The sequence below is a fragment of the Papio anubis genome, chromosome 16 (genome assembly GCF_008728515.1).
Source record: "Papio anubis isolate 15944 chromosome 16, Panubis1.0, whole genome shotgun sequence".
In the NCBI taxonomy this organism is placed as follows: Eukaryota; Metazoa; Chordata; class Mammalia; order Primates; family Cercopithecidae; genus Papio; species Papio anubis.
In genome coordinates, this window is record NC_044991.1 from 78,126,319 (window position 1) to 78,153,253 (window position 26,935).

Genomic DNA, 26,935 nt, shown 5'->3' on the forward strand with positions numbered 1-26,935 from the left:
CGGCCGCGCGGGCCGGGAGGCAGGCCGCGGGTCTCAGGCAGGCGGCGCCGGGCTTACCTTGACTCGGCCTCGAGGCGCGCGCGGGGCCGGCGTGCTCGGGGGCCGGACAGCGGCGGCGGCGGCGGCGATGGCGGCACAGCGGTGGCGATAAAGGGAGGCGCGCCTGGGGCCGGTCGCGCTCCGGCTCGCGGATCGCCTGCCGCGGCCGCGGGTGCTGCCGGGGGGCGCGGCGGGCGCAGCAGAGCGGCGGGCGGCGGCGGCGTCGCCATGGCGGTGCACACAAAGGAGGGGCGGAGGGAGACGGAGGGTGTGGGAGAGGCGGCTTCACCGGCGCGGGCGGCGGCGGCCGCGCTCCTCTCGCTCCTCAGCAGCGGGGACCGAGAGAGGGAGCTGTGTCTGAGAAGACGCCAAAATCCCCCTTAGCGCTGCCTGCGGGAGGGGGAGGGGGCACAAGATGGCGGCGGCCGGGGGGGCGGGAGTTCAGCTCATGGATCCCGGCGGGCGGCGGAGGGGAGACCGGGCCGGCGGCGGCGGCGGCGGCAACGGGCGGGGGAGGGGGCTGATCCCGCGTCTCCCCTCAGCAGACAATACAAGCGCCTCGGACCGAGTCCCCGAACCTGCCCTAGCCAAAATGGCGGCCGAGAAAGAGCGGAAGTGACGTAAGTACCTCATTAGCATAAGAGGACTCATTGTCCAGCTAAGTAGGGGGGGCAGTGGAGACAGCACCCCTAACCCCTTTTTCCCCAGTGGGGGTTCCTCTCACTCCCACCTGTGCTTGCACCTAACTTTTCCTGAGGGAGGGTGCTCCCAGCACCCCCACCCCCGCCTGAGGGAAATTATATAATCCCCACTGAAGGGGGGAGCTCTCGCGAGAACCAGGCGGATTTGCCATTGACCCACTAGGAGGCGCCGCGGATAATGGCCGCAGTGCGCTCCCGGGGCCCGTGTGCTTGGCGGGCGCCTTCCTCTGGCCGCAGCGCCGGCGGCGGAGGCAGAAGCAGCGGGCCGCAGCACGCCCAGCACTCAGTCAGGTGGCCGTGCTGGGGATCCCTGCGCGGGCCCAGCTGGGCCTGGACTACATCTGGCGGGAGGGGTGTGCGGGGCGGCCTGGGGCGGCTCCACGTGCTCAGATGCCCGCGCTTCCACGGCTGAGAAGCGGCGGGAAGGCGCCGGGACACCTGGCCGGTCGCCCCTGACGCCTCCTTCCTTAAATGAGGTGTGAGGGCCTCGTGCTTCACACAGCGACTTGAGATGAGACACAACCCCATGGATGCCTTAGCCCTTCCTAGTGGGGTATTCGGTGCAGAGGGGCCGAGATTTTATTAAGGTCCGCCGTTACCCTGTGACTTGACATTCTTCCCAGTCACAGGATGGACTCTTCTCTTTGACCTGAATTAAAAAAAAAAAAAAAGGAATCCTAGTGCCTTGAGGCCACCCAACTGGTGAAACTTCAGGATGAGAAGTGATGTTGCCAACAGGCGCATTGGCTCTCTGCACGATCCTTAAAACAACACACTTTGTATTCCCAGGGACATAGCTTTTGGTCCTCCCGCAATCTGGGTAGCATAAAACAGCACATGGTTGCCTTGTATATTTAGGTCAATCCCAACCAATACATTATCTCCTCAACACGTTTGAACCAACCTTAAAAGGTTGGTTAAAGTATCATTATGATTTAAAGTATCACTGCTTGGTTAAATGTATTGACAAGTAATAGATGTCAATACTGAAGAATTAACCAAGCCTATTTCCTTAATATGTTGATTTTTACGTAAATACACCTGTCCTTTGCTGTTTCTTTACATTTCAAGTTAACACAGTTTCAGGCCATACTTAACATCCGAAAATAATCTGAGTTCGCTGCAAGGAGTATAAATTGTGGTTACACATAGCTGTTCAACGCCTAAGACTTCAGTTAGCCCTGTTTAACAAACTTTTATACAACGCATTTCTGCAACTGTGATAAAATGTATCTTTAAAAACCAAGTCAGTACTTCAAGGGAAAACAGCTGAAAAAAGTCGTGGAAAAAGGGGTTGGGGCAAAGCATTTGATTCAGAGAACTAAGATAAAGAATCTAATTACACACTGCAGAAGACAGACAAAAACTAATGAAATAAAGTAAGTTTAAGTTTAGTTTTCCTTGGATATACGTAGATTTCCATATAGTGATAATACAAATACAAACGGAAAACATCTGGATTTCATCTTTGGCCTCATTTACAAAGCAAAATGGGATGCTGAATTCAGATGTAAATATTTAATTTTACAGTGTTTAAGCACCAGATTTACTACAAAAATGCATCTAAATATTCCAGATTCTTTTCTAAATGACTTCCAAATGCTTTGAGTCTTCACTGCTCAAATACTCTCTATGGTAAATCCCAAGAGTGACAGTGTTGTGATAATGATTGTGGGAATAACTGAAAAGATTTAAAGGGCAAACATTATCTACTTAGTGAGTATCTGAGAAGGCAGTACTATCTCTATAGTAGGTTCTCTAAGGCTGTTACTTAATTTCTGCTCCACATACTTGACACTGAGAACTCAACTTTGAGTTTAGGTTAAGAAAAGATGAATTCTAACCACTCCAAAAAACCTGAGAATATTACATTTCTATTATCTTAGCTTAAAACTAATTTCACATCAAGCACTGATGAATTTTCTTGTTATGAATGAGAGAAGTCTCTTCCCCAAGGAAGGCAGGTCCCTCACTGGCCAGCTGGACAGTTCTGGACATAAGGGAAACAGAACAAGAGTGGTCCTTATTGGAATGTGTACTATGGGTTCAACTATAGAAGTGTGGGAAGGGGTGGTTTTAATGTTCAAAACGACACCAGAGGTTTTATAGTCTGGGATTCATTTCTGGTAGAATCTGTCAGAAATGCAAATGAAAAATTAGACTTTCAATTTTTTTTTTCTTTTAAAAAAGACAGGGTCTCACTCTGTTGTCCAGGCATGATCATAGCTCACTGCAGCCTTGACCTCCCAGACTCAAGTGAGCCTCCCACCTCAGCCTCCCAAGTAGCTGGGACCACAGGTGAGTGCCACCACACCCAGCTTATTTTTTTATATTTTTGTAGAGATAGGATCTCCCTATGTTCCCTAGGCTGGTCTCAAACGCCTGTGCTCAAGCCATCCTCTTGCCTTGGCCTCCCAAAGTGCTGGGATTACAGACATGGACCACTGTGCCTGGCCTCAATTTCTTCAGCAGCCAAATTAAGCCAGGAAAATCTAGTAATTACGAATATTGTTCAATAAATAATTTAGAGACACCTCTTACTTTTATTTCCAGAAGAAAGTCAACTTAAACTTACTTGCTCAAAGCACGCCCTTACTCAAATTTTAAAAGATACTACATGACCATAACCTATGCTACAGTTAGAAATTAACTGATCTCTTCTGAAACACCTACTTTAGAGAAAGTGGGTAAACGTAATATTTGCCCTGGCTTTACTGGATAGCTTAGCCTGAATTTTAACTGGCAGAACACTTTTCTAAATGGAGAGAAGAGCTTAAGGCAGAGATTTTTCAAATTAGTAGGGATGTGAGCTTTGCTGAGGGTCTTTAATATGAAAACAAGTCTTTTGAGGAAAAAATTGTTATATAATTCAGTAAGATGTTTAATAATTACTGTAGCAGCTAAAGTTTCTGCCTCAGTGTCATTAATATTTTTCCTTACTGATAAGAGGTTATTGCTCAAAAGAGAAAAAAACGGCTATGTAATCAACTGCTGCCAAATTGTTTCCCAATTCACAATATGCATTTTAAATAGACCTGCTTTGGTAGATGAAATGGTTCATCAATTCAACAGCTGAAAAGAACCCAACTGTAAATGCCTGCTCTAAATGCATTTTCTAGTTTAAGAAATTTGAGATACATTTTTAAGGAAAGGGCAGAGGTATGTATTTCTTTTTCAATTCCTACAGACACAGCCACAAACATTTCATCAGATAACATTATCTTACTTCTGATACCTATTAGGTATAAAGGTCTATGATTCCAGTTTTTAATAAAGACTATTTCAAATTATTCCCCATGTAAAAAATTCTACATTCACATACTCTAATGAAGGCAGCAATACTTTATGCAAAAAAAAAAAAAAAAAACCATATATATTTATTTATAGGTCTCAATACAGCAAAATGTAAACGAAAATTAAGAACATTGCTCATTAGGCCAGCCACTTTAAAATCATTTAATTTGAAATATAAAATAGGTGGTCTTCATAAAAAGATGCATGAAATTTACCTTACCTTATGTTTTATACTTTAAGAGTACATTTTATAAAAATCAGTAACCAGGCTTCTTTCATGTATAAACTGAAATGAACATAAGTATAAATGAGTATCTTTCTTTTATGTAGTAGCAAAAAGAGTGAATAATCCTTTCAAGAAAGATACTATTTCATTTCCTCCCAACTTGGATTCACCATAAACACGATCCACAAATGATATTGGAACCTAGTTAAAAAAAAAAATAAAATTAACGTTAAGTCTTTTAAAAAAAAATTAGGCAGCTTAGCAGGTATACCACATTACCAACACAACAGAAATAGGATTAGTACAACAGAGGTCCTTAAAGTAAGTATAAAATTAGGGGATTCTTAAAGCAACTGTGTGTATCTCCAAGTCTTTAAAATTAAACATGCATTATCTAAAGATAGGTCATATGAACCAAACCTACAACTGTTTAAAAAGCACTGATTCTAGGTATTATCTTGGTTTACTCAAGTTTCAGTTGGCATTTCAAGGAAAAGTTATACTCCAAAAGTAAAATGGCCTTTTGCTCAGATTTTTCAGTTGTCAAATTTAGCTATAATGGTTTAGCATTAAGTAAAATAGCTTGTAACTTCTACAAGAAAAGTGACATTCCAGGTTAGGTATTTTCTTGCTCTGAGTAAGAGTTTTACTATTAAATGAGGAGAGTCTTCCCTACCCTAAGAGCTCACTCACTAGCCCTAAATAGTACAGATCACCACTCCCTTGCTCTGTAATTCCTGATCTTCACTGACTAACAGGAAATGGACATACAGAACTCATCATTCATTTTAAAGTATGGTGGCCATTGGCTGTGACAAAAAGAAGAGAAGCAAAGAGACTCAGTCCATAATGCTGACTGGTTAGAAGAAAGGGCTAGGATTGAGAAAGTACCAGGAACTTTTAATTATTTAAAAGAGAATGCTGACTGTTAATGTTTTAAATCTTACTGTTCAAATGTACTAATGTAAATTTTTACCCTTTGTGCCTGAATATTCTAAACAACTAGAAGACCTCTACAATTTAGCAGTTATGGAAGTTAAACTTTTTATTACAAAAATTCTAAACCTTACTGCTCCTTTACCAGGAACATGACATACTATTTAGCATCAGTTGCGTACCTCGCCAATAGTATAATTCAGCTGTCTTGCCCGAACAATCATCTCCATCTGGAAGACGTAGCCTTTAGAAACACATTTTTCCATTAATTTCTCTAGAACTTCTTTTCGGTATAATCTGTAAGAAATCAAAAATATATATCAACATCTGGATAAATACACGTGCCTACATGTATCCTGACCTTTCAAAGAGTTCACTGGTATGTATAAAGCCTAAAACTTTCACTGGCCATTGGTAAACAGAAAAGTTTGCACACTTGATGATTATGATACATTTCTCCTAAGCAAGAAAGGTCATTAAATATCTGCTAAATAACTTAGAATAATTTCGAAAATGAATTATCAATATCTTTTATAGAATTATTTTCCCATCATACTATCAGAAATTAGTGAAATACAGTAAAATGAATCATTTGATGTAGAACCATCATTATTTAAGATTTTCCTAAAATTTAAAGTTGAAAGAAACTGTTCCAAATATTGAAACAACTGGGTGGACAGATGATGATGAAGCAACAATATGTATTAGATGACAAGGAAGAATCTCATATTAACAGTCATTTCCCAATAAATGTTTATGATGAGTTTCAATTTCTCATGATTTCCTTTATAAATTCCCTAGGATAAACTAAGTTGCTCTAGGATGAGCTTGGGAAGCTTGGTTAAAACAGGAACGAGGCATCACAGGATAGAAACAATCCTGGTGGATTCACCTATCACCAATTGAGGTCACAGATAGACACTTAACAGCGGGTGAATGTGCAGCCTAACTTTAGATGGACTGCAGGCCAAACACCAGATTTACAAAGATAGCGGAATTGGGCAGTCCAGGGGTAAACCCAAGCACTTTCTTCAGTAACTAAATAGCAGGGAGCTCCCTATTTTCAGAGTCACAGACACTTTACTTTTTTTTTTTTTTTTTTTTTTTAAAAAGATCAGTGTTTCAGTTGGTAGGGAGGCAGCGATTTCTACCTTTTTTTGTGGGGAGAGGGGAGAAAGCAGGAAGAGGCAGTTTGGTGTAATTTTGTTCTCTTCAAAGTTAAGGCTATCTGGACCTACTATGCCTCAGGGTTTCACTCTGAATCCACATTTTTTTCCCTCAGACTTCTAACGCGACCTTATCTTTTGACTATGAAGTGGGTATAGGACAGTACAGCCCTTAGAAAAACATGACAGCTTAGTGTGTGCATTCCTTTATCCACATAGTTTCCTTAAGGATTCAAAGGAATAAATTTGGAATAAATATGGAGAGAGGAGAATCTGATGGTAGCAGTATTTATTCAATAACAAATATTTATTGACCAATGTACTGAGTATCAGGTACTATTTTATGTTTTGGGGTTAAGGAGTGAACTTAAAAACTCAATAAAGATATATAATATGTCAGATGCTGTTAGGGGAGTGAGCACTGGGATGGTGGGCTGCGAAGAACTATGATACCGATGGGACAATGTTTCCGCATTACCTTTATTTATATATTTGTATTTTTGGAGACAGGGTCTCACTCTGTTGCCCAGAGTACAGTGGCACAACCATGGCTAACTGCAGCCTCAACTTTCCAGGCTCAAAAGATCCTCCTACCTTAGCCTCCCACATAGCTGAGACTACAAGCACGTGCCACCGTGCCATGCTAAGCAAGAAAGGCCATTAAATATTTATCCTAAGCAAGAAAGGTCACTAAATATTTGCTAAATAATTTAGAATAATTTAGAATTTTTTTTTTTTTTTTTTTTTAGGTTTTGTAGAGATGGAGACTCACTATGTTGCCAGAGCTGGGGTCTTGAACTCCTGGGCTCAAGATATACTCCCATCACTGGCCTCTCAAACGTGCTGGGATTATAGGTGTGAGCCACCACATCCAGCCAGCATTACTTTAAAATTGGGATTAGGCTATGAAATATTTCCTGACTTTAAGAGTTGCTTTATTCCCCTTAAGAATCATTTTCTAAGATTTCTTTTCACTGCCACCTCCCTCCTCCCCATCCACATGATATATTTAACACTGCGGCCAGTAAAGTAAAATGTTACATGAAGCCATATAATCCCATAAATAGGATTAGGATCCAGGTGATCTATGCTATTAAATGGCTTTATATTAGACTGCAGCCTTTCCAGGATTCCTTTTCTTATTTAGTAAAAAGCACCTGCTTCCTAAATCTAGGGATTTAATGACAAAAATGAACTTTGTCTACCGACAAGTGAACTTTAATGCATATGTATTTAAGAAACCACCAGTCAAATGAGAAGACAATGAGATTTAACTATTTAAAAAGTTTTTTGGGCCAGGTGCGGTGGCTCATGCCTGTAATCCCAGCACTTGGGGAGGCTGAAGTGGGAGGATCACCTGAGGTCAGGAGTTCAAGACCAGGCTGACCAACATGGAGAAACCCCATCTCTACTAAAAATACAAAATTAGCCGGGCATGGTGGCACATGCCTGTAATCCCAGCTACTCGGGAGGCTGAGGCAGGAGAATCTCTTGAACCCAGGAGGCAGAGGTTGTGATGAGCCAAGATCGTGCCATTGCACTCTAGCCTGGGCAACAAGAGCGAAACCCTGTCTCAGAAGAAAAAAAAAAAAAAAAAAAAAAATTCTGCAATTAACAGGTTCATTTTTGTCTGTTTGGCTGCTCTGTCATTTATACAGAACACAGTTAATCACTGCTCTCAATATATGAAAATCCAGAACTCCCAGGCCATCCTTCAACCCCATCCCCTCCACTAATCCTTGTAAGGTTCTGATGCAGCAAAGCACCCTCACCCCATTCCTCTCCGTGTGGGTTTTTCTTCACAACCTCTATCTCCACAACCAGTTACCCTGAGTTTTTATTCAAAACCATCAAAACTGTGGCCTGTGAAATCCACACTGGCCCTTCCCTCTGTAGAGAGATTTTGTGAGTGCCACTATTCTTTGCATTGTTGCCACGTGGCAATCAGAGAGAGAGAGAGAGAGAGATTTTTTGAGACGGAGTCCTGCTCTGTTGTCCAGGCTGGAGTACAGTGGTGCGATCTCAGCTCACTGCAACCTCCACCTCCCGAGTAGCTTGGACTACAGGTACACCACCATGTCCGGCTAATTTTTTGTAGTTTTAGTAGAGACAGTTTTAGTAGTTTCACTGTTAGCCAGGATGACCTCGATCTCCTGACCTTGTGATCCACCCGCCTCAGCCTCCCAAAGTGCTGAGATTACAGGCATAAGCCACCATGCCCAGCCTTTTTTTTTTTTTTTTTTTTGACAGTCCTCCTCTGTCACCAGGCTGGAGTGCAGTGGCGCAATCTCAGCTCACTGCAACCTCTGCCTCTGGGTCTCAAGCGATTCTCCTGCCTCAGCCTCCTGGGTAGCTGGGATTACAAGCACACGCTACCACACCCGGCTAATTTTTGTATTTTTAGTAGAGACAGGGTTTCCCCATGTTGCCCAGGCTGGTCTTAAATTCCTGACCTCAAGTGATCCACATGCCTCGGCCTCCCAAAGTTCTGGGATCATAGGCGCAAGCCACTGCCCATCCACCAGCCACCGCCCATCCGCAATCAGAGATCTTCATCGTATCACAAATGACTCTTTAGCCTTAGAGTATAGCCTCCCCTCTCTTTCATCCCCAAGTTCAGCTCTCCAGTCTATTTGCTTTTTCGTTCCAGAGAGGCTTCATTTTTCTTTTTGACTGTCAACAGCCAGGTCCTAATTTGTGTGTGTGCGTGTCAATTCTCACATTTAAGGACTTAAATTTTCCTGCATCAAGCAAAGGACCGAACAATCAACATTATTTAGTGGAAAAAAGTATCAACGAATATAAATTATTAAGTAATGTATGGGGGGCTTGGGGCCACTAAAGTAGATGCAGGGGCATTTTATAGTTTCAGAGATTAAAAAAAAAATCTGGCAAGTTTTGTCATTTGCCATGGTCAGTCACACAAAGCAGCTCACATCTACTACAGCAAATCTAGACCACCACCCCATACACCCAGAAACAGACACACAGAACTCAGAGGGACCGAAGCTTTAACCAAATTAAACAACAAAAATTTCCTTAAACATGGAGAACAAGGTAAGTGAGAGAGCTCTATATAAATATTAAAAAGTTTAACCTTTTCTGTGGACAATGCTGTTAGTATTCATATGAAATGCAGAAAATTACTGAAGTATGTGCTGTTCTTTGGAACAGATTATCAGTAATAGCAATATTCCAAAGAGCAGTTGAGCCTTAATACTAATGTTAAAAAGCACACAAACCTAACTGCCTTCAACTTTTTCAAGGAAAAGCACAATATGTCTCCCGATATGTTTAGGTTTCATTAGCAACTTTTAGGAATTTTAGTCTGCCTTTTTAGTATCCCAGTATGCATACAAGGTGGAAATGTAAAGTGTTTCTTTAAAATATCCATTGTAAAGAAGTCAGACAAGAAGTTATATAAAAACTGTGGAAATTTTCACTGTACCTGAAACTTCCTGTTAAATCAGATGCTCCTGGTCTCAGCAATATCTGAGTTAAAAAATTGGCCCCACGGCTGCCAAATAAAACAATCAGATTTTCTTTACAAAATACAATTTATAAACAAGAGAAACACATTGAAGAACAGTGTTAAAATGCTATACTAATTTCATAAATGTAACATTAATTTCATAAAAATGTTATTTATCTAGAACAAAAGAGAAATTTTTGGTCAATGAAAGGAGACCTGGCTAGGTGCGGTGGCTCACACCTGTAATCCCAGGAGGCCAAGATGGGTGGATCACTTGAGCCCAGGAGTGACCAGCCTGGACAACATAGCAAAACCCCATCACTACCAAAAAAAAAAAAAAAAAAAAAAAAGTATATATATATATATAAAAATACATATGTAAACCTAAATACATATATATAAAAACACAAATATATATACATAAATTAGCTGGGCATGGTGGTGCGTGCCTGTAGTCCCAGCTAATGGGAAGCTGAGGCAGGCGGATCACCGGAGCTCAGGAGTTCGAGGGCAACCTGGGCAACATGGTGAAACCCCATCTCTACAAAAACAAAAATTAGCCGGGCATGGTGGCGCGTGTCCACAGTCCCAGGTACTCAGGAGGCTGAGAAAGGAGAATCACTTGAGCCCAGGAGGCAGAGGTTGCAGTGAGCTGAGACTTTAACCCAGGTCTGTCTGAAATCGATCTTAATTAAAATAACACTATAATTATGGAGAGAAACCCTACATATTTAGTCTACAAGTATGGAACAGGTCACATAAATTAAAACTGGAGGTCCGGTATAGTAACTTTTGCTGAATGAGGCCGTTTCTACCAAAGGTCCAAAGGTTTATACTGATTTTTCCTTAATAAAAAACATCCAGGCTCTAATCACAGGAAAAACTGTAAGAAACTATCTGGGAATATTTACCGGAAATTATAACCTGATCCCACAAATCCCAGGCAGCATGATAGCTAATCCAAATACTTGCTATGAATACACTTCCAGTAGTTATACTAATAAAGAAGTTGTAACACATGTACCTACCTGATTATTTTTCTTTTCAAATCCCAGCCATATACACCTCCATTTCCTTTGTAGCGAGTTCCAGAGACAATATCAAAATTGCCCTCCTTTTGCTTCCTGTAGAATAAATTAGCTGTCAATTAGAAAAAGCCATTTCAACGTCATTTTCATGAGCTACACAAAACTTTTAAGAGAAGCCAACACAGGCTGGGTGCAGTGGCTCACACCTGTAATCCCGGCACTTTGGGAGGCCGGGGCGGGTGGGTCACAAGGTCAGGAGTTCAAGGCCAGCTTGGCCAAGATGGTGAAACCCCATCTCTACTAAAAATATAAAAATTAGCCTGGCGTGGTGGCGGGCACCTGTAATCCCAGCTACTCAGAAGGCTGAGGCAGAGAATCGCTTGAACCCAGGAGGCAGGCTGCAGTGAGCGGAGATCATACCACTGCACTCCAGCCTGGGCGACACCATCTCAAAAAAAAAACAGTCGGGCACAGTGGCACATGCCTTTAGTCTCAACTATTTGGGAGGCTGCAACGGGAGGATCGCTTGAGCCAGGGAAGTTGAGGCTGCAGCGATCTGTGATTGTGCCACTGTACTCCAGCCTGGGTGACAATGGAAGACCTTGTCTCTCAATTTCCCCAATACCCTTCCATTCTGTTCTTGCCTTCTCTGAAGCAAATACTACTAAAAAACAGCCTGATGTCCTGCCACACTTTTCTTTGCCTACAGAAAGATAAAGACACGCATATACCCCTAGGATTTTTGTCTGCATTTACAAAATTGGAATGCAAAAAAAGTACATTTTGTGACCTGGCCTTTGTCAGTTAACGATACAAATCATGGAGTCAGATGTAGTGGCTCACGCCTGTAATCCCAGCACTTTGGGAGGTGGGTGGATCACTTGAGGTCAGGAGTTCGAGACTAGCCTGGCCAACATAGTGAAACTATCTCTACTAAAAATACAAAAATTAGCCAGGCTTAGTGGCACGTGCCTGTATTCCCAGCTCCTCAGAAGGCTGAGGCAGGAGAACTGCTTAAACCTGGGAGGTGGAGGTTGCAGTGACTGAGATTGTGCCACTGCACTCCAGCCTGGATGACAGATCGAGCTTCCATCATAAAACAAAAACAATGCAAATCATGGAATCATAGACATCCCTACAGGTCAAGAGAGCTCTTTCCTATTCTTTTTAATAGTTGCAAAACTACTTCATAGAATATTCAACTCACACACCTTTGTGGTTGTCTTCATGGTGCCCCACCCTCTCAACCACAATAAACAGTGCTACAATAAACCTTTCTTTCTTTTTTTTTCTTTGAGATGGAGTCTCACTCTGTTGCCAGGTTAGAGTGCAATGGCGAGATCTTGGCTCACTGCAACCTCCACCTCCCGGGTTCAAGTGATTCTCCTGCCTCAGCCTCCCAAGTAGCTGGGACTACAGGCAAGTGCCACCATGCCTGGCTAATTTTTTGTTTTTCTAGTAGAGACGGGGTTTCACCATGTTGGCCAGGATGATCTCTATCTCTTGACCTCATGATCCACCTGCCTCGGCCTCCCAAAGTGTGGGATTACAGGCATGAGCCACTGTGCCTGGCCACAATAAACATTTTTATAAACTGCTTAGACTCCCCAAAATGGAATATACTGGAATTGCCCAAATGAAGCCTGAGTATTTTTAATTCTAACACGTGTTTTCCCAAATTCGAACACATATTTTCCAAAAGGGTTATAGCAACTTATATTTGTATGTCCATTTTTTACCATCTTATTGGTACTGGATATTACTGCTCTGAAAGTTTTTAATTTTGTTAAACTAATGGATAATAAAATGGTAACACGCAGTTATTTTGTGTTTATTTCCTTGACTACATCCCAGGAAGAACGTCTTCTTTTATTAGCCATTTGGATTTCTCCTACAGATGGTCTGTTTGTATCTTTTTGCCCATTTTCTACTCTACAGGTTAAAGAGGCTTTTGCACACTGGAGATATAAGCAAAAAAGGTATAAGGTGACTTTATGCAGAGATCGAAGGATGAGCAGCAGACGGTCATCAAGGAGCATGGAAACAGCATTTCAGGCAGAGAAGCATGCTTATGGCATGGAAAGGAAAGGAAGGAGCACAAGACAGAGGAAGGAGCACAAGACAGAGGTCAGAAAGGGAGGCAGAGGCCAACAAACACATAGGGGCTTGAGGGACGAGGGAATGAGCTTGAATTTTTCCCTAGATGTTAGCGGGAACTCCCTGAACTATTCTAAACTGGAGGGCCAATAATCTGATTGTTTTTGTGTATCTAGCTTAAACTCAGAACAGCTTCCAAAATCTTATTCACAGAGGTTTTGTGATCTTTGGGCTAAGAATATAATTATATTGCCTACAAATAAATTATGTATACTTTACTAATATTTAACTAAATTCTTGTGTTATTGTATTAACATTTCCATGTTTAATGATAGCTAGCATGCCTATCTTAATGAATTTACTGGAAATGATTCAGCATTTCACTATTTGGTGTGATATTTGTATTAGGACTGGATTATTTTTATTATGCTTAAGAGGTTTCCTTCTATTCTTAAAGTTTTAACTAGAAAATGGTAGTAAATAATATCTCCTTTAGCATCTACAGAGTTAACCACACTACTCTGTTAAGATAATGAATGAATTATGAGTGATCACCAATAATGAGCCATTCTGGCATTCCTGGAATAAACTCTTTTGTTCATGGTGTTTTACTCTAATAACTCAAGGCTTAATTCCATTTATCAAAGAAGCCGTCTTCCACCTTTTTCTGTGGTCTGAAAGAATTCAGATTAACGAAGGAACTACCTATTGATTTGCTCCTCAGGACTCCTAAAGTACATCATTTAGTCTCAAATGTGTGTTGTATGTGTGTGTGTCTACTATCTATACAGATAAATATTTTAGAGACAAGGTCTCACTCTGTCTCAGGGTTACCAAGACTAGAATGCAGAGGCATGATGATAGCTCGCTCACTGCAGCCTTCAAGTCCTGGGCTCATGTGATCCTCCCACCTGAGCCTCCTGAGTAGCTGGACTACAGGCGCATGCCATTGTGCCTGGCTAATTTTTGTTATTTTTTTTGTAGAGATAAGGACTTGTTTTGTTGCCCAGGCTGGTCTCAAACTCCTGACTTCAAGCAACCCTCCTGCCTTGACCTCCCAAGCTTTGTTTATATTTTTGATAGGAAAAATAGTACGTATATTTTTGCTTAATAAAAAATGAAAATAAGCCCAAAACCAGTAAGATAAATGGTTCCAGTCATATTTCTTTCAAATATTAGAAATAGTACCTACCTAATAAATTCAGGAATAAATTTTGGCTGAAATTTGGAAAGAATAAACAGTAAAGTCAGTAAAATAGGCTAAGATTATCATAAATAGCTAATAAAGAAACATACCACTTACATGGTGTGAGAGATCAGCATCCATAATAATTACGTAGTTTCCTGTGGCATGTTTCATTCCATGAATATATGCAGTTCCTAAAAATGAAAGTATATCCATTCAAGAAAGTCAACAGAAATCTTAACATATACATTTGAACATGGAGGAAACTGTTTAGCACCTGAAGAGCATACATTAGTCCTCTAAAAGTGGTATTAATAAATCGGTATTTTTCACCTTAAGTACACAGGTTCATGTATATTACATATATAATCAAGAAGGTAGCTGGCCACACACCCCCATTCAGATGTCAATTTAATAGAAGAGATCATACCTCTATTTCAGCTGAGCAAATAGTTTATAAGTTCAAAAGTCTGAGATTATGTAGCAATTATCACATTCTCATGCTTTAAAAACCCATCTGGTGTTTCCTTAGCATCCCCCTAAGAGATTGATGAAGTCAGACCCTTCCTTAGAGCTCCACATTTACAAATCAGCTTCCTACTTAACATCTCCTTGTGGGTATTTCAGAAATCTCAAAGATAACATCACAAAATCATCTTCCAATTTTCTACCTCTCTCTTACAGGCCACCTCTCCAGGAAAAGGCACCAACTATCCAATTGCTCCATCCACAGGTCTAGAGATGACTCTTGATTTCCTACTTTTAACCATAACTTCTAAACTATAATTAAGTCCTATTGATTCACCACCCAAAACATTTCAATTCCCTCTTTCTTGTCGATCGTCACTTAGTTCCAGGTGCTACCTTCTGATGCTTAGATGACTACCTAACAAGCCTCCCTGCTTCTGCTCTTCCTACCTCTAAGTCCACTTCCACAAAAGCCACACACTGTCTTTTACACCGTACGCCTGGTACGCTAGACCCCTGCTCTGGTATTTGGGGCCAAAGGCCTTGCTGACAATTGCTTAGCCAGCTCCATGCCTCAAAGTCCCACAGGGACTTGGCAGGCTAGGGTAACTGGTCAGGAGCAGGACTTGGGGATTCCTGCATTCTCTAGTCCAGACACCTCACAGGTGTTTTATAAGCAAGGCTGAACTCTTCTAACTTATTTTGTTAAGAAGTGAATATCGGCTGGGTGTGGTGGCTTATGCCTGTAATCCCACCACTTTGGGAGGCTGAGATGGGTGGTCACTTGAGGTCAGGGAGTTCAAGACCAGCCTAACCAACATGGTGAAACCTCATCTCTACTAAAAATACAAAAAATTGGCCAGGTGCGGTGGCTCACGTGTGTAATCCCAACACTTTAGGAGGCTGAGGCAGGTGGATCACCTGAGGTCGGGAGTTTAAGACCAGCCTGACCAACATGGAGAAACCCTTACCTCTGACTGGGAATTTCCCACAGTTCTAGCTCCTGCCAGGCAGCCCCCACCCCATCATTCTAGCTCCCTCTGGGCAGCCCAGGTTCTTAGGCTCTTAAAACATCTCTTCCTGCTGTTGCTCCATCCCTAGGGGTGGCAGTGACCTCCAGCTGTTACTAATCTTAGTAGCCTCACTGCTCCATTTGGTTTCTCAGGAACTCCTTCACCAGTGTAACCAGCGACTCAGTATTAAATTCCCTACACCGAAAGACTTACAGTGGTTTCTATTGTCCTGAGTGGGCCTTGACTTATACAGGCAACCCAAGTTATACCATTTAAATGTCATTAAGATCATTAAAAACCATCACAGTAAGTTACTGTATTTTGGCCCTATTCCAAACTGGGCAAATACACACTGGATCATGTCACCAGGCAAGTAGCAGGTATGAGGGGTTAGAGGTTCCGTGACTTACCTAGTCCCAACTTTTTCTCCCGTGGTTTTAGAAGCTGTAAAATAAGAAACAGCATTTTACACAAAGAAACAGAAATGTTATCATGTTAAATTTTATTTTATTCAAAAGTGCATACTCATTTTAATAGAAATATAGTTGCACTTGTTAGAACTTAAAGCAGAGTATGGTTAATGTTTTTTTGCCAAAAGGGAAAAAAAAGCATTTGGTAACAAACCAAATAGTTTAACATAGCTTCTGAGGCAAAGCAACATTCTTTAACCCCGACCCTACAATCAAAATTAAAATTTTTTTTTTCTGGTGTCACTCACTCTATTTTAAATAACATGTCCTTACATCTATACTTGAATTTCCTTTTAAACCTATTGATTCCTTCCTAGAAAAATGTAGGACTTACCTCATTATTTCACACCTTGGGAAATCTGATGTTTGTTCTCTCAATTCCCTTTGGGTTTTGAATACTAATATCACTCTTCCTCTATTAACTTATCTTGATCTTATGCTTGGATGACCTCATCTCCTCTACTGGTCCAAGGACATGTCATATTCCTAATTAAATTCTTTCTCTTTTTATTTGTCAATTATTTAGTCCTTCTTAATATTTTTGCTTAATAATTGGAGCCTGACTTTATTTATTTAGTTTTTCCTTTTGGCTGGACACTTAAAAAGTCGAATGCCAAAGTTCTCACTGTGCCCTATGTTTCTGAGGTATGGGGTTCAGGTAGACTCATTAGTGAGCATGTCTTGTCTATCTTGTCCCCTTCTACACTTGCCAGTATATAAGCAGGTTGCCTCTGACTGCAAATCTCTCAACAAAGCATTTTCAATTAAAGCAGGATGAATTTTTTTTTTTTTCACTACATGCAATCTGCTGGAGGTTTTTATTTGCATGGAATGTTTTTTTCCATCCCTTCACTTTGAGTCTATGTGTGTCCTTACAACTCAAGTCTTTTGTGGGAAGCATATAGTTGGCTCTTTTTAAAAAAATCCATTCAGTCACTCCAGGTCTTTGGAGAATTTAATCCCTTTATATGCAAGGTAATTACTAATATGTAAGAACTTCCTACTGCCATTTTGTTAATTGCTTCTAGTTGTTTTGTAGATCTTTTGCTTCTGTCCCTTTCTCCTTTCCTTTATGATTATTTTCTGTACTATCATGCTTTGATTCCTTACTTTTTATCTTTTGTGAATCTACTTTAGGCTTTTCCTTTATGATTACCAAGAGACTTACAAAACCCATCTTATAGTGATAACAGGCTATTTTAAGCTGGTAACAATCTAACTCTAACTGCTAAAAAAAAAAATCCTCTACACTTACTGCACTGTCCTCATATTTAAAAAATTTTAAGTCATAAAACCCTATTGCTGACATGGACTCTAGGATTGCGCTGTTATCCCTAGGGTAACTTGTTCCGTTGGTCAAGTTATTGGGTCAATTGTGTGTTGCGCTTTGGCTGGTGTAGTCTTGGCATAGGTTGTTCGGAGGTTGGTGACTATAGTTAATAGTATCATATTATATACTTGAAATTTACAGAGAGCAGATCTTAACCGTCCTCATCACTGTCAACTCGCCCCCAAGGGTAACTAAGTGAGGTGATGGACAGATTCATTCTCCAAATGTGGTATTCATTTCAGAATGTATACGTGTATCAAACCATCGCATTATATACTTTAAATATATGTAACTTTGTCAATTTTACCTCAATAAAGCTGCAAGAAAATATGACAAAATATCAATGACTTTATCTGATCTCAAGTTGGGGGATAAAACAAACTACATAAACCAAACATAATAGAAGCACTCAACATAGGGCAGTTGAAGTCCTTCACAATTTCAGATCTCTACCTTGTAAGCATTGTGAATAGTTCAGAGTAAGTGCCCCAAATTTCTCTATGGTCCTACCTAGTTAGGTCATTAAAAATGACCTAACCTCTTGCTTCAGTTGTGTCACTTACAGAATTTTAAAAAATATCTTCTTTGGCTTCTTTTCTGAAAGATTCATTTCAGCCAGTTTGAAAGGCTGACAAAGCATCTGTGGTGAATACTTTATCTGAGGTATTCTAACATGGTTTCCATAATCCCTCATCTTCCCAACTAAACATACGTATGTCACTGAAAGCAAGTGTCATCCCTAGCATGGATTAATAGTTTTTCTTTTTTTAAAGTCACTTTCTTTTTAACTTATTTAAGTATCATAAAACAATGAATGAATAAGGAATTTTATCTGGTAGTAGAGGGAAATCACAACAGTGAATGCAAATTCTTTTCTCATTTTGAATTTTATCGGGTTGATAGGAAAAATGTCTTTGAAGACAACCTTGTTTCAAAATTTGAAAGGTTTAGTAACCATTCCCTAAAATCAATCAATCACATCCTAAGACTGAGGTTTTATGACAGAAGTATTCAAAATGTTGTCTAGTTGATGGTCCCAGATTAAATGGCAGCACATAACTCAGAATGTTGTGAATCAGTGGCCTTCACCCTGGGCTTCTAAAAGAAAACCTGGGGAGCTACTGGCCAGAAATTCGAACCTAGCATTACCGAAAGTCTCTGCTAGAAGCCTGAAAATTTGTCAACTTTTTACCTCCTTCTGTATTCCTATCCATTAGAAGATTTTCAGAGAAGACTTGAGGTGTGACAGACCTGAGTTACTCATCTGTGAGACAGACTGAAAGAATTTCTAGTATAGATTTACCATGTAGTGAGTAACACAGTTCCTTTAGAACTTTTGCCACCAAGACCTCATACAACTGACACTGACCTCTAAGTAGAAAGTATTTCTATTACTGAGATTTATCAAGACCAGATGACTGTTTTTTAAAAATGATGATTAATTTACCATTTCTTGAATTGTAAATAACAATAAAGGTTCTCAAAGGAACTTCTTTCTCTATACCAATGGTTCTGTACTGGAGGCAAAGGATAATTTTTCACCTAAGGAAATATCTGACAATATCCAAACATTTGCGGTTGCCAAGTGGGGAGGAGGGTTTCTAATGGCATCTAGTGAGGAGAGTCCAGATATGGTGCTGAACATCCTACAATGCACAGGACAACCCCCACAGTAAAGAATTAATCTGTCCACACGTCAATAGTGCCAAGACTGAAAAACTCTGGTCTGCAATTATTTATGAATATAAATTATAAAAGCACTCACAAGCATACATAAACACTTATAAATCCAAACCAGTGACCAAAAATAAAATTCATGAAGCCATTATAAAATAAACTCTGTATTTGCCTAAGTAACTTCTATATTAGAATAACAAGTTTCAAGGTGCAGTGGGAAAATCTAAAGTTTAGAACTAAGGAAGTCAATCTACTTCCACAAGACTATTCTATAGACTAAAAATGCCAAGTACTCTGAGAAGTCATTAATGTTTCACAAGAAAACAATAACTTTTTCTACCTACAAGCTCTTAATTTCAGGCAGTATTCTCTAATGAAAATATGAGAATACTTACCGAAAGGGAACAAGAAAGATTAAAAAACACACACTACCAATTACAACCCAATTCTATAATATTCCTTGTCAATTCAGTATCATGCTTTAATTTTTGCCCTTCAAGAATATTTACCTGCAGAATTAGTCATAAACAGAGTTTATCCAAAAGCACACTCTTTGCTGTAAAATGACCATTGACCCAACATACCAAAGATACGTAAAATTTTACGGACAACGAAAATGCATTTAAATCCCAACTGTGTTAAGTTGCTCTTTATCTTTTCAGTTTCTAAACAAATAGGTTGAATTTAAGCATTGTTCATGTCTCATCTTTCCCCTACATAATCACAATTCATATGACAGAAAAATGTTCGTATAACTTACAATTCTGTCTGACCCATAGATCTTCTCCAACTGTTCAGCAACATCCCTTGTTCCATCTGGGCTTCCATCATCTATGATTATAATTTCATAGTTGATTCCACTAAAAAAAATTAAATTTGTATTAATAATTGATGACAGTGTTCTCAAATTTAAAAGTAATTTAAAAATTACTAATTTCTTAAACGTATAAGTGGAGATTTATTGCTATATTGATCATTGAGGAAAACTTCAATTATCAAATGAAATAAATGTCAAACATTTAGTACTTTACCTGCAAACCCAGTGTGTTGCTGAAACATGCTAATGTCCTGAGATATTAAAGAATTCTTACCCAGAGAACATACATTTTAGTTCAAAAGAAAATCAGGTAATGACCCATGTATCACATGAAATTTTTTTTTCAGATGGAGTCTCAAATTTTTTTTTGAGATGGAGCCTTGCTCTGTCACCAGACTGGAGTGCAGTGGCACAATCTCGGCTTACCTCTGTCTCCTGGCCTCAAGCGATTCTCCTGCCTCAGCCTCCCAAGTAGCTGGGACTACAGGCACCCGCCACCATGCCAGGCTAATTTTTTGTATTTTTAGTAGAGACGGGGTTTCACCGTGTTAGCCAGGATGATCTCGATCTCCTGATCTCGTGATCTGCCCGCCTCAGCCTTCCAAAGTACTAGGATTACAGACATGAGCCTCCATGCCTAGCTATATGAAATTTTATTACCTACTTCGGAAATAGAATTCTGAACCTTAATAGCAAATCTTAGTTACATAAAATATTTCAAAAGTACTTTACACGTTAACTCAAACCAAACTGAGTAACTCTGAGTGATTATTCTTGTTAATTTGATCCAAATAGAATAATCAAATATCAATCTGATTTAATTTCACCTTTTAAAAAAACCTATTTTAGAATGGTGACACAATCTTAAACCACAATTTCAAATAGTTGTGCCTATTACTTCACATTATCAAATTAAAAAAACAAAAGCAGAGTAGCATTACAAAAGATTCCACTGCGCTTCAGAATTAACACGTTACTTCCCATTAACCTCAGGTGGTACGTTTCTAGTCTAAAAACAAACCAACACAATACTTGGTGGATAAATACTACATGGCTGTACATGCGGTCACCCCTACTCCTTCCCTTTTCAAAGACATTTTAAAAATTAATTTTATAAGGAAAAGTTAAGGAGAAAGAAGAAGAGACACAGCCCAATACCTACGACATAACATTCAGTTTTCTCTTGGTCCTGCTCTAAGAAACATATGCAAGAAAATCAACCAGAAAACATATTCCACTGTTAAAAGGCTTTAACAAGTCAGCCCCAGCAAACTTTTAAGACAAGAAAGCAAAACCCTGTGTTATGTATTCTCCAAGAGTAGACACAATGACTTTGGCTTCCCACTGTGCCTTAAATTTGGGCGCTGGTGCCTTTACATGCCAAAATATGTAAGGTGATTTTAATAGACGTGCTGAAAGAGAAATTCCATAAACAAAATGGGGTCGTTAAAAGCAAATTACCGTCCCCTACCACTTCAAAGCAGCTACACCACCTGAGGGTGAGGCAGCTTAAAGATACCAAGCTGGGCTAACTTCAGGTAATTTGATTGCATCTGACAAGAAAAGTTTTGTTTCCTTTATCAAACTCCATTTTGATCTTAAAAGATTCATTCACAAACCATTAAAAGTAAAGATAAACTGTACTACATAAAAAAATTAAGGCAACAAAAAAATTTGCAAAATTAGATACAAGCCCTGAACGAGATCGGTTGTATGACAGTTAATTTCTTTAATTTACAGCTTATAAAAATAAAAATTAAAATAGTAAACAGGAAAAACAAAAACTTTAAAACTTTGAGGGGCAAGGCATGTGCAGGCAGTTATGCAAGGAAATACAATCAAAACAGCAATGGTTTTCACAAACGGGTACTTCCAGCAATGTCAAGTTTAATAATGCTCAGGCTGGCTGGCTGATGGGAAAACAGGCACTCTGAAGAATGGAGAATCCTAACTTGTACAATCTTTTTTTTTCTTTAGAGCAATTGTGAAGAATGGAGAGTCCTAACTTGTACAACCCTTTTTTTCTTTAGAGCAATTTGGCAATAACTGTCCATTTTAAGCACATTTCTGTCTACCTAGCAATCCTACCTCGAATCATTTATCCCCAGTACACAAGTAAAAGTATGTGTGTGTCTGCTGCCAACATTGATGCAATAAAGGAGCACCGCTATGTGTCAAGCACTTTTCTAAATTTAGCTGGAAAATATGGTGTGAACAAAGTCCTTGTTCTTATTTGCAAAGCAAAAGTCAAAAAACAAAAACAACCTAAAGCCGCTGGAAATAATCCAGCTCATTGCCATGACCTGGTTAAATAACACAGCCATATGGAATGTTACCTAACTTCCAAAGTAATTTGCTATGTTTCGATATATTAATATGAAAAAAAGTATTCAAAGATTTCACAGCATGATCCCATTTGTGCAATCGTAAAACAAGTTACTCCGTACTGACTCCAGGACTTTTTGCAGTTTTTAAAAACACTGCATTAACACACTTCCAAATTCGAACTCCACCCACCCCCCATCCCGGTTCTAACAATCACACCAAACATCCACCAGTGATCAGCGAAGATGCCCTTCTGCTCTCTCCTTTCCAGAAAGGTTATCGTGCCCAGCAATAGCTCCCTAACCCCCACACACCAAACCTCATGCTTATATAAGCACTCGGCACCGGAATGGAGAGTGAACGCTCTCGCTTGGACTCCTGGCTCTTGCCGCAGATCCTGACCGCCTAGAGGGAGGAGTGGGGTCACGCTTTCAGCCTCGCTTCCAAGTAAAAGAGTGGCCAACCTTTCTACGAAAAGGCGGGGGACGCGAATACTTCATAATAAATGAGTGTCTCACAAAACCCAAGGGCAGGAATGAGAACCCAGGACACGAAGAAAACCCAAGAAGCATCTGTCTCTGCTTCCCTCACAGGGTGGCCCTATCCCTGGGCCTTCCTGCGTGAGGCAAAGAAGGTTGGACAGGGCCGCCTCGCGCAGCCAGCTGCAGACACCCGGGCCGGGGAAGCCAGCTCATCTCATTCCTCGGGGAGGGAGACCTGGTGCGCTACCTCTCGGAGAAGCTTTTCACCAGCAACCACACGATGAGTGGCAGGTTCTCGCGCTCGTTGTAGGTGGGTAAAAGCACCGAATATTTGTCCCGTCGTGGACTGCGCACTTCCAGCTGCCGCCGAGACCTGGGAGGACTACGTCTGACTTCCAAGGAGGCCATGGCGGAACTGAGCCAGACGCCGGAAGCGGAATTACGTAAATGCGGCGCGGAAAAGGACGGGTCGGACCGTACCAAATTCGGAAGCGGGGGATGAGCTGTGTGATTGAGCGCTAGTTCTTCTAGAGCTATCGTGTGGTTCAATTACAAATATTCAGGATTTATGCATCTTTAAAGCTTAATCTGAAGATTTCTTCAGGAAGTAAATATCTATTATCATCTTTTCCCAAGCTCCATAAAATTTTTTAGTTTATCCCAGTCGCTAGGAAACAGAAGCCGGAAGCGGAAATGCCTTTTACGACAACTTCCGGAAAAGGTCGCCATGGCTTCCCGGGAGGAGGTACTCGCGTTACAGGCTGAAGTTTCGCAACGTGAGGAGGAATTGAATTCCCTGAAGCAGAAACTGGCGTCGGCCCTTTTGGCGGAGCAGGAACCGCGGCCAGAACGGCTGGTTCCTGTGTCGCCGCTGCCGCCGAAGGCCACTCTTTCCCGAGATGAGATTCTGCGCTATAGCCGGCAGCTAGTGCTGCCGGAGCTGGGCGTGCACGGACAGCTGCGCCTGGCGACCGCGTCCGTGCTAGTCGTGGGCTGCGGTGGGCTTGGCTGTCCACTGGCGCAGTACTTGGCAGCGGCCGGCGTGGGTCGCCTTGGCCTTGTGGACTATGACGTGGTAGAGATGAGCAACCTCGCCCGCCAAGTGCTGCATGGAGAGGCACTGGCTGGCCAGGCCAAGGCCTTGTCGGCCGCCGCCTCGCTGCGCCGCCTCAATTCGGCAGTGGAATGCGTGCCGTACACTCAGGCCCTTACGCCAGCCACTGCCCTAGACTTGGTCCGCCGATATGATGTGGTGGCCGACTGTTCGGACAACGTGCCCACTCGCTACCTGATTAATGACGCATGTGTGCTGGCGGGTCGGCCCCTCGTGTCTGCCAGTGCCTTGCGCTTCGAGGGCCAAATCACAGTCTACCATTATGACGGTGGGCCTTGCTATCGCTGCATATTCCCCCAACCACCCCCAGCGGAGACAGTGACCAACTGCGCGGACGGCGGGGTGTTTGGTGTGGTAACTGGGATCCTGGGCTGCCTGCAGGCCTTGGAAGTGCTGAAAATCGCTGCGGGTCTGGGCCCCTCTTACAGTGGCAGTCTGTTGCTCTTTGATGCCCTGCGAGGGCATTTCCGCTGTATTCGGCTGCGGAGCCGCAGGCTCGACTGTGCAGTTTGCGGGGAACGGCCCACTGTGACTGATCTGCTGGACTATGAAGCCTTCTGTGGCTCCTCAGCCACTGATAAATGCCGCTCCCTGCAGTTACTGAGCCCAGAGGAGCGTATTTCTGTCACCGACTATAAGCGAGTTCTGGATTCTGGGGCATCCCACCTGTTGCTGGACGTCAGGCCTCAGGTGGAGGTGGACATTTGTCGTTTGCCTCATGCCCTACACATCCCTCTGAAACATTTGGAACGCAGGGATGGGGAGAGCCTGAAACTCTTAAAAGAAGCAATCTGGGAAGGGAAGCAGGGCACACAAGAAGAGGCTGCTGTCCCCATTTATGTGATTTGCAAACTGGGAAATGACTCACAGAAAGCCGTGAAGGTCCTCCAGTCCTTAGCAGCAGCTCAAGAGTTAGACTCTTTAACAGTTCGGGATGTTGTGGGGGGCCTCATGGCCTGGGCTGCCAAAATCGATGGAACATTTCCGCAGTACTAAGGTGACCGGTATAGTCTGATGGGAAAGATGTGGATTGCTGTAATGCCTCAAAGATACATTTATTTGAATTTTTCAGTAATATGCATAGGAGCTGGGGATTCTACAGTATCTGTGAATACATGGACTCCTTTTTTATAAGGAGTTTTAAAAATTGTTTTGTATTGTATGACTTATTAATGGTTTATACTGTTTCTGAGAACCATCATGTTTTTTTCCAGCACACGGAGGGTATCTTGGACATGTGAGATGTAATGTGACAGGAATTTGTATTTTAAACTGCAGATCATTTACCTGTCCTTATTTTCCACCTCCCCCATCAAAGTGCTTTCTAAATCATTTTCACAGATTATATACTTAGGATCTGTTTACTGTTTAGTTAAGAAATTCTTGGATCTTATTAATATTTCAGATGATAGAATACATCCTACAGAAATACATGTTTAAAATGTAAATTGTTTTAATTATTCAGAAAGGGGGTCCTTTTATTTGGCATTTTGAATTAGTATCAAAATGAGATTTTTTTTTTTTTTTTGAGACAGTCTTACTCTATTGCCCAGGCTGGAGTGCAGTGATGCGATCTCGGCTCACTGCAACCTCTGCCTCCCAGGTTCAAGCGATTCTCCTGCCTCAGCCTCCTGAGTAGCTGGGATTACAGGCGCACGCCACCACGCCTGGCTAATTTTTGTATTTTTAGTACAGAGGGGTTTCACCAGGTTTGTCAGGCTGGTCTCGAACCCCTGATCTCGTGATCCGCCTGCCTTGGCCTCCCAAAGTGCTGGGATTACAGGCGTGAAGCACCACGCCCACCATAGATCTTTAAAGTTTACCAAAATAAAGGAAACCACCTTTGTAGTCTGTCAGTGCCTCTTATAAATTGCTACTGTTTTCTTAAAGTTGGTTTCACGGTCCACCTTATGTTGCACACATATAACATTGTGTAAATTGCATACTATGGTTTGACTTGCTTTGGAATCTCCAAGTCGAAGTCCCAACCCTTTGCCTCTCCCCCTTTAATTTGCCTTTTCTCTTTTGATTTAATCTTTTTTTATTCCACCATTTTATACTAATGTAAAATGTGTTTTTGTGTTTGTTTACTTAACATTTTCATAAAATAGTAGGTAGTCTCCCCAACTTCCAATATAGACAACAACATTATAAGTAAAAATTTGATTTGTGAGTGCCTATCAGTGGCCGGTTGAACTGATGGCCTGTCAAAAGGGGGCCTGTTCCTTCACTGCCTGCTGCGTGCAGGCTCATAATCATCAGTTGCTGCTGTTGTTGTTTTTAAAGAATGGCAGAAATCACAGATATAACTACAAAATCTTTGTATCTCTGTTAACCTTTTTTTTTTTTTTTTTTAAAGCTTAAATGCATCATAGACCAGAAAAACCCTCTGCAGACCAGATTTACTTACCAGTTTGCAATTTGTGATATGGAATCTTGTTTTAAGAGGGTGGTATTTAACAAATTCAAAATTAGTGATCACTTTTTAACTGTGAAACATTGTAACTAATTCTTTGAACAGGTATACCTAAAGTATGGTATGCCCTTCTTTTATAAAGATGAAGCAGGTCTCTTATGACTGTTCCTCCCAACAACTTATGGAAGTAAATGACTGAGACCTGGAGTGGAGAACGAAGATGGCTGGCCTGTGTTTTTCATTTCCTTCCAGGGACAACTGATTCTAATACATATCAGGAAACAAATATCGAGACACAGAAATGATTTCATATTCTAAAGACTGATGTCCTAAAGTTATAGACAGTTGTAGTTCCTATAAACCTGGTTGTCACTGGGGACAGGCAAGAGCTGATTGACTAAGTGGGAAAAGGATTTACTAAAGTGATAGGAGGTGCTTTGAGAATTTTGGGGATAGATTCAAGCCTATACTTCTAGGAATGATGCCCGAAATCATGCACAAAACTGGCCTTAGGAGAATAGTGTCTATGTTTTACTACTCTATCAAGTACCGGAGGAAACTGCCACTACAGTCTCACCAGTTTCACTTGACGTGGCCCCCCTGCTGTCCCAGAAAGCCCAACACTTCAGCCACAGTCCATGTGTCAAGAAGCAGAGTCACTGTATTATTTTCTGAGTG

At 41.3% G+C, this 26,935-nt stretch overlaps 3 protein-coding genes and 1 long non-coding RNA gene across 6 annotated transcripts in view; 2 read left to right on the plus strand and 2 right to left on the minus strand.

The window, feature by feature from the left end:
* The window catches only part of ADNP (activity dependent neuroprotector homeobox), a 43,298-nt gene extending 42,656 nt beyond the window's left edge, over positions 1–642 (minus strand). For 2 of the 3 annotated variants that reach the window (XM_003904613.5, XM_021920928.2), the window contains exon 1: positions 58–642. The gene's annotated coding sequence lies outside the window, so the exon portion shown is untranslated. The remainder of the gene's footprint in view (positions 1–57) is intronic. The other variant, XM_021920930.2, reaches the window with a different exon arrangement.
* LOC108580800 lies at positions 576–13,576 on the plus strand. The gene is made up of 2 exons (XR_004179113.1): positions 576–659; positions 12,801–13,576. It is a non-coding gene; the product is annotated as an uncharacterized LOC108580800 (long non-coding RNA).
* DPM1 (dolichyl-phosphate mannosyltransferase subunit 1, catalytic) lies at positions 4,096–23,169 on the minus strand. The gene is made up of 9 exons (XM_003904612.4): positions 22,975–23,169; positions 19,864–19,963; positions 16,037–16,070; positions 14,263–14,339; positions 14,152–14,177; positions 10,863–10,958; positions 9,811–9,879; positions 5,379–5,493; positions 4,096–4,461 (listed from the first exon to the last, which is right to left on the minus strand). Exons 1-9 carry the CDS (start codon positions 23,133–23,135, stop codon positions 4,357–4,359), a joined length of 783 nt encoding a protein of 260 aa, XP_003904661.1. The 5' UTR covers positions 23,136–23,169; the 3' UTR covers positions 4,096–4,356.
* A 94-nt stretch (positions 23,170–23,263) lies between these two features.
* Positions 23,264–26,464, plus strand: MOCS3 (molybdenum cofactor synthesis 3). Its single transcript, XM_003904611.3, has one exon. It carries the CDS (start codon positions 23,455–23,457, stop codon positions 24,835–24,837), a length of 1,383 nt encoding a protein of 460 aa, XP_003904660.1. The 5' UTR covers positions 23,264–23,454; the 3' UTR covers positions 24,838–26,464.
* Positions 26,465–26,935: the final 471 nt, after the last annotated feature.

What these genes read in the sequence shown, in the direction of transcription:
- MOCS3 (XM_003904611.3), top strand. Translation starts at nt 23,455, where the DNA reads ATGGCTTCCCGGGAGGAGGTACTCGCGTTACAGGCTGAAGTTTCGCAA.
- DPM1 (XM_003904612.4), bottom strand. Translation starts at nt 23,135, where the DNA reads ATGGCCTCCTTGGAAGTCAGACGTAGTCCTCCCAGGTCTCGGCGGCAG. An exon ending in TCTATGGGTCAGACAGAATT is followed by an intron (nt 16,071 to 19,863) that starts GTAAGTTATACG and finishes CTTATTTTACAG; the next exon opens with CTTCTAAAACCACGGGAGAA. An exon ending in GATTTAACAGGAAGTTTCAG is followed by an intron (nt 5,494 to 9,810) that starts GTACAGTGAAAA and finishes GATTTCTTACAG; the next exon opens with ATTATACCGAAAAGAAGTTC.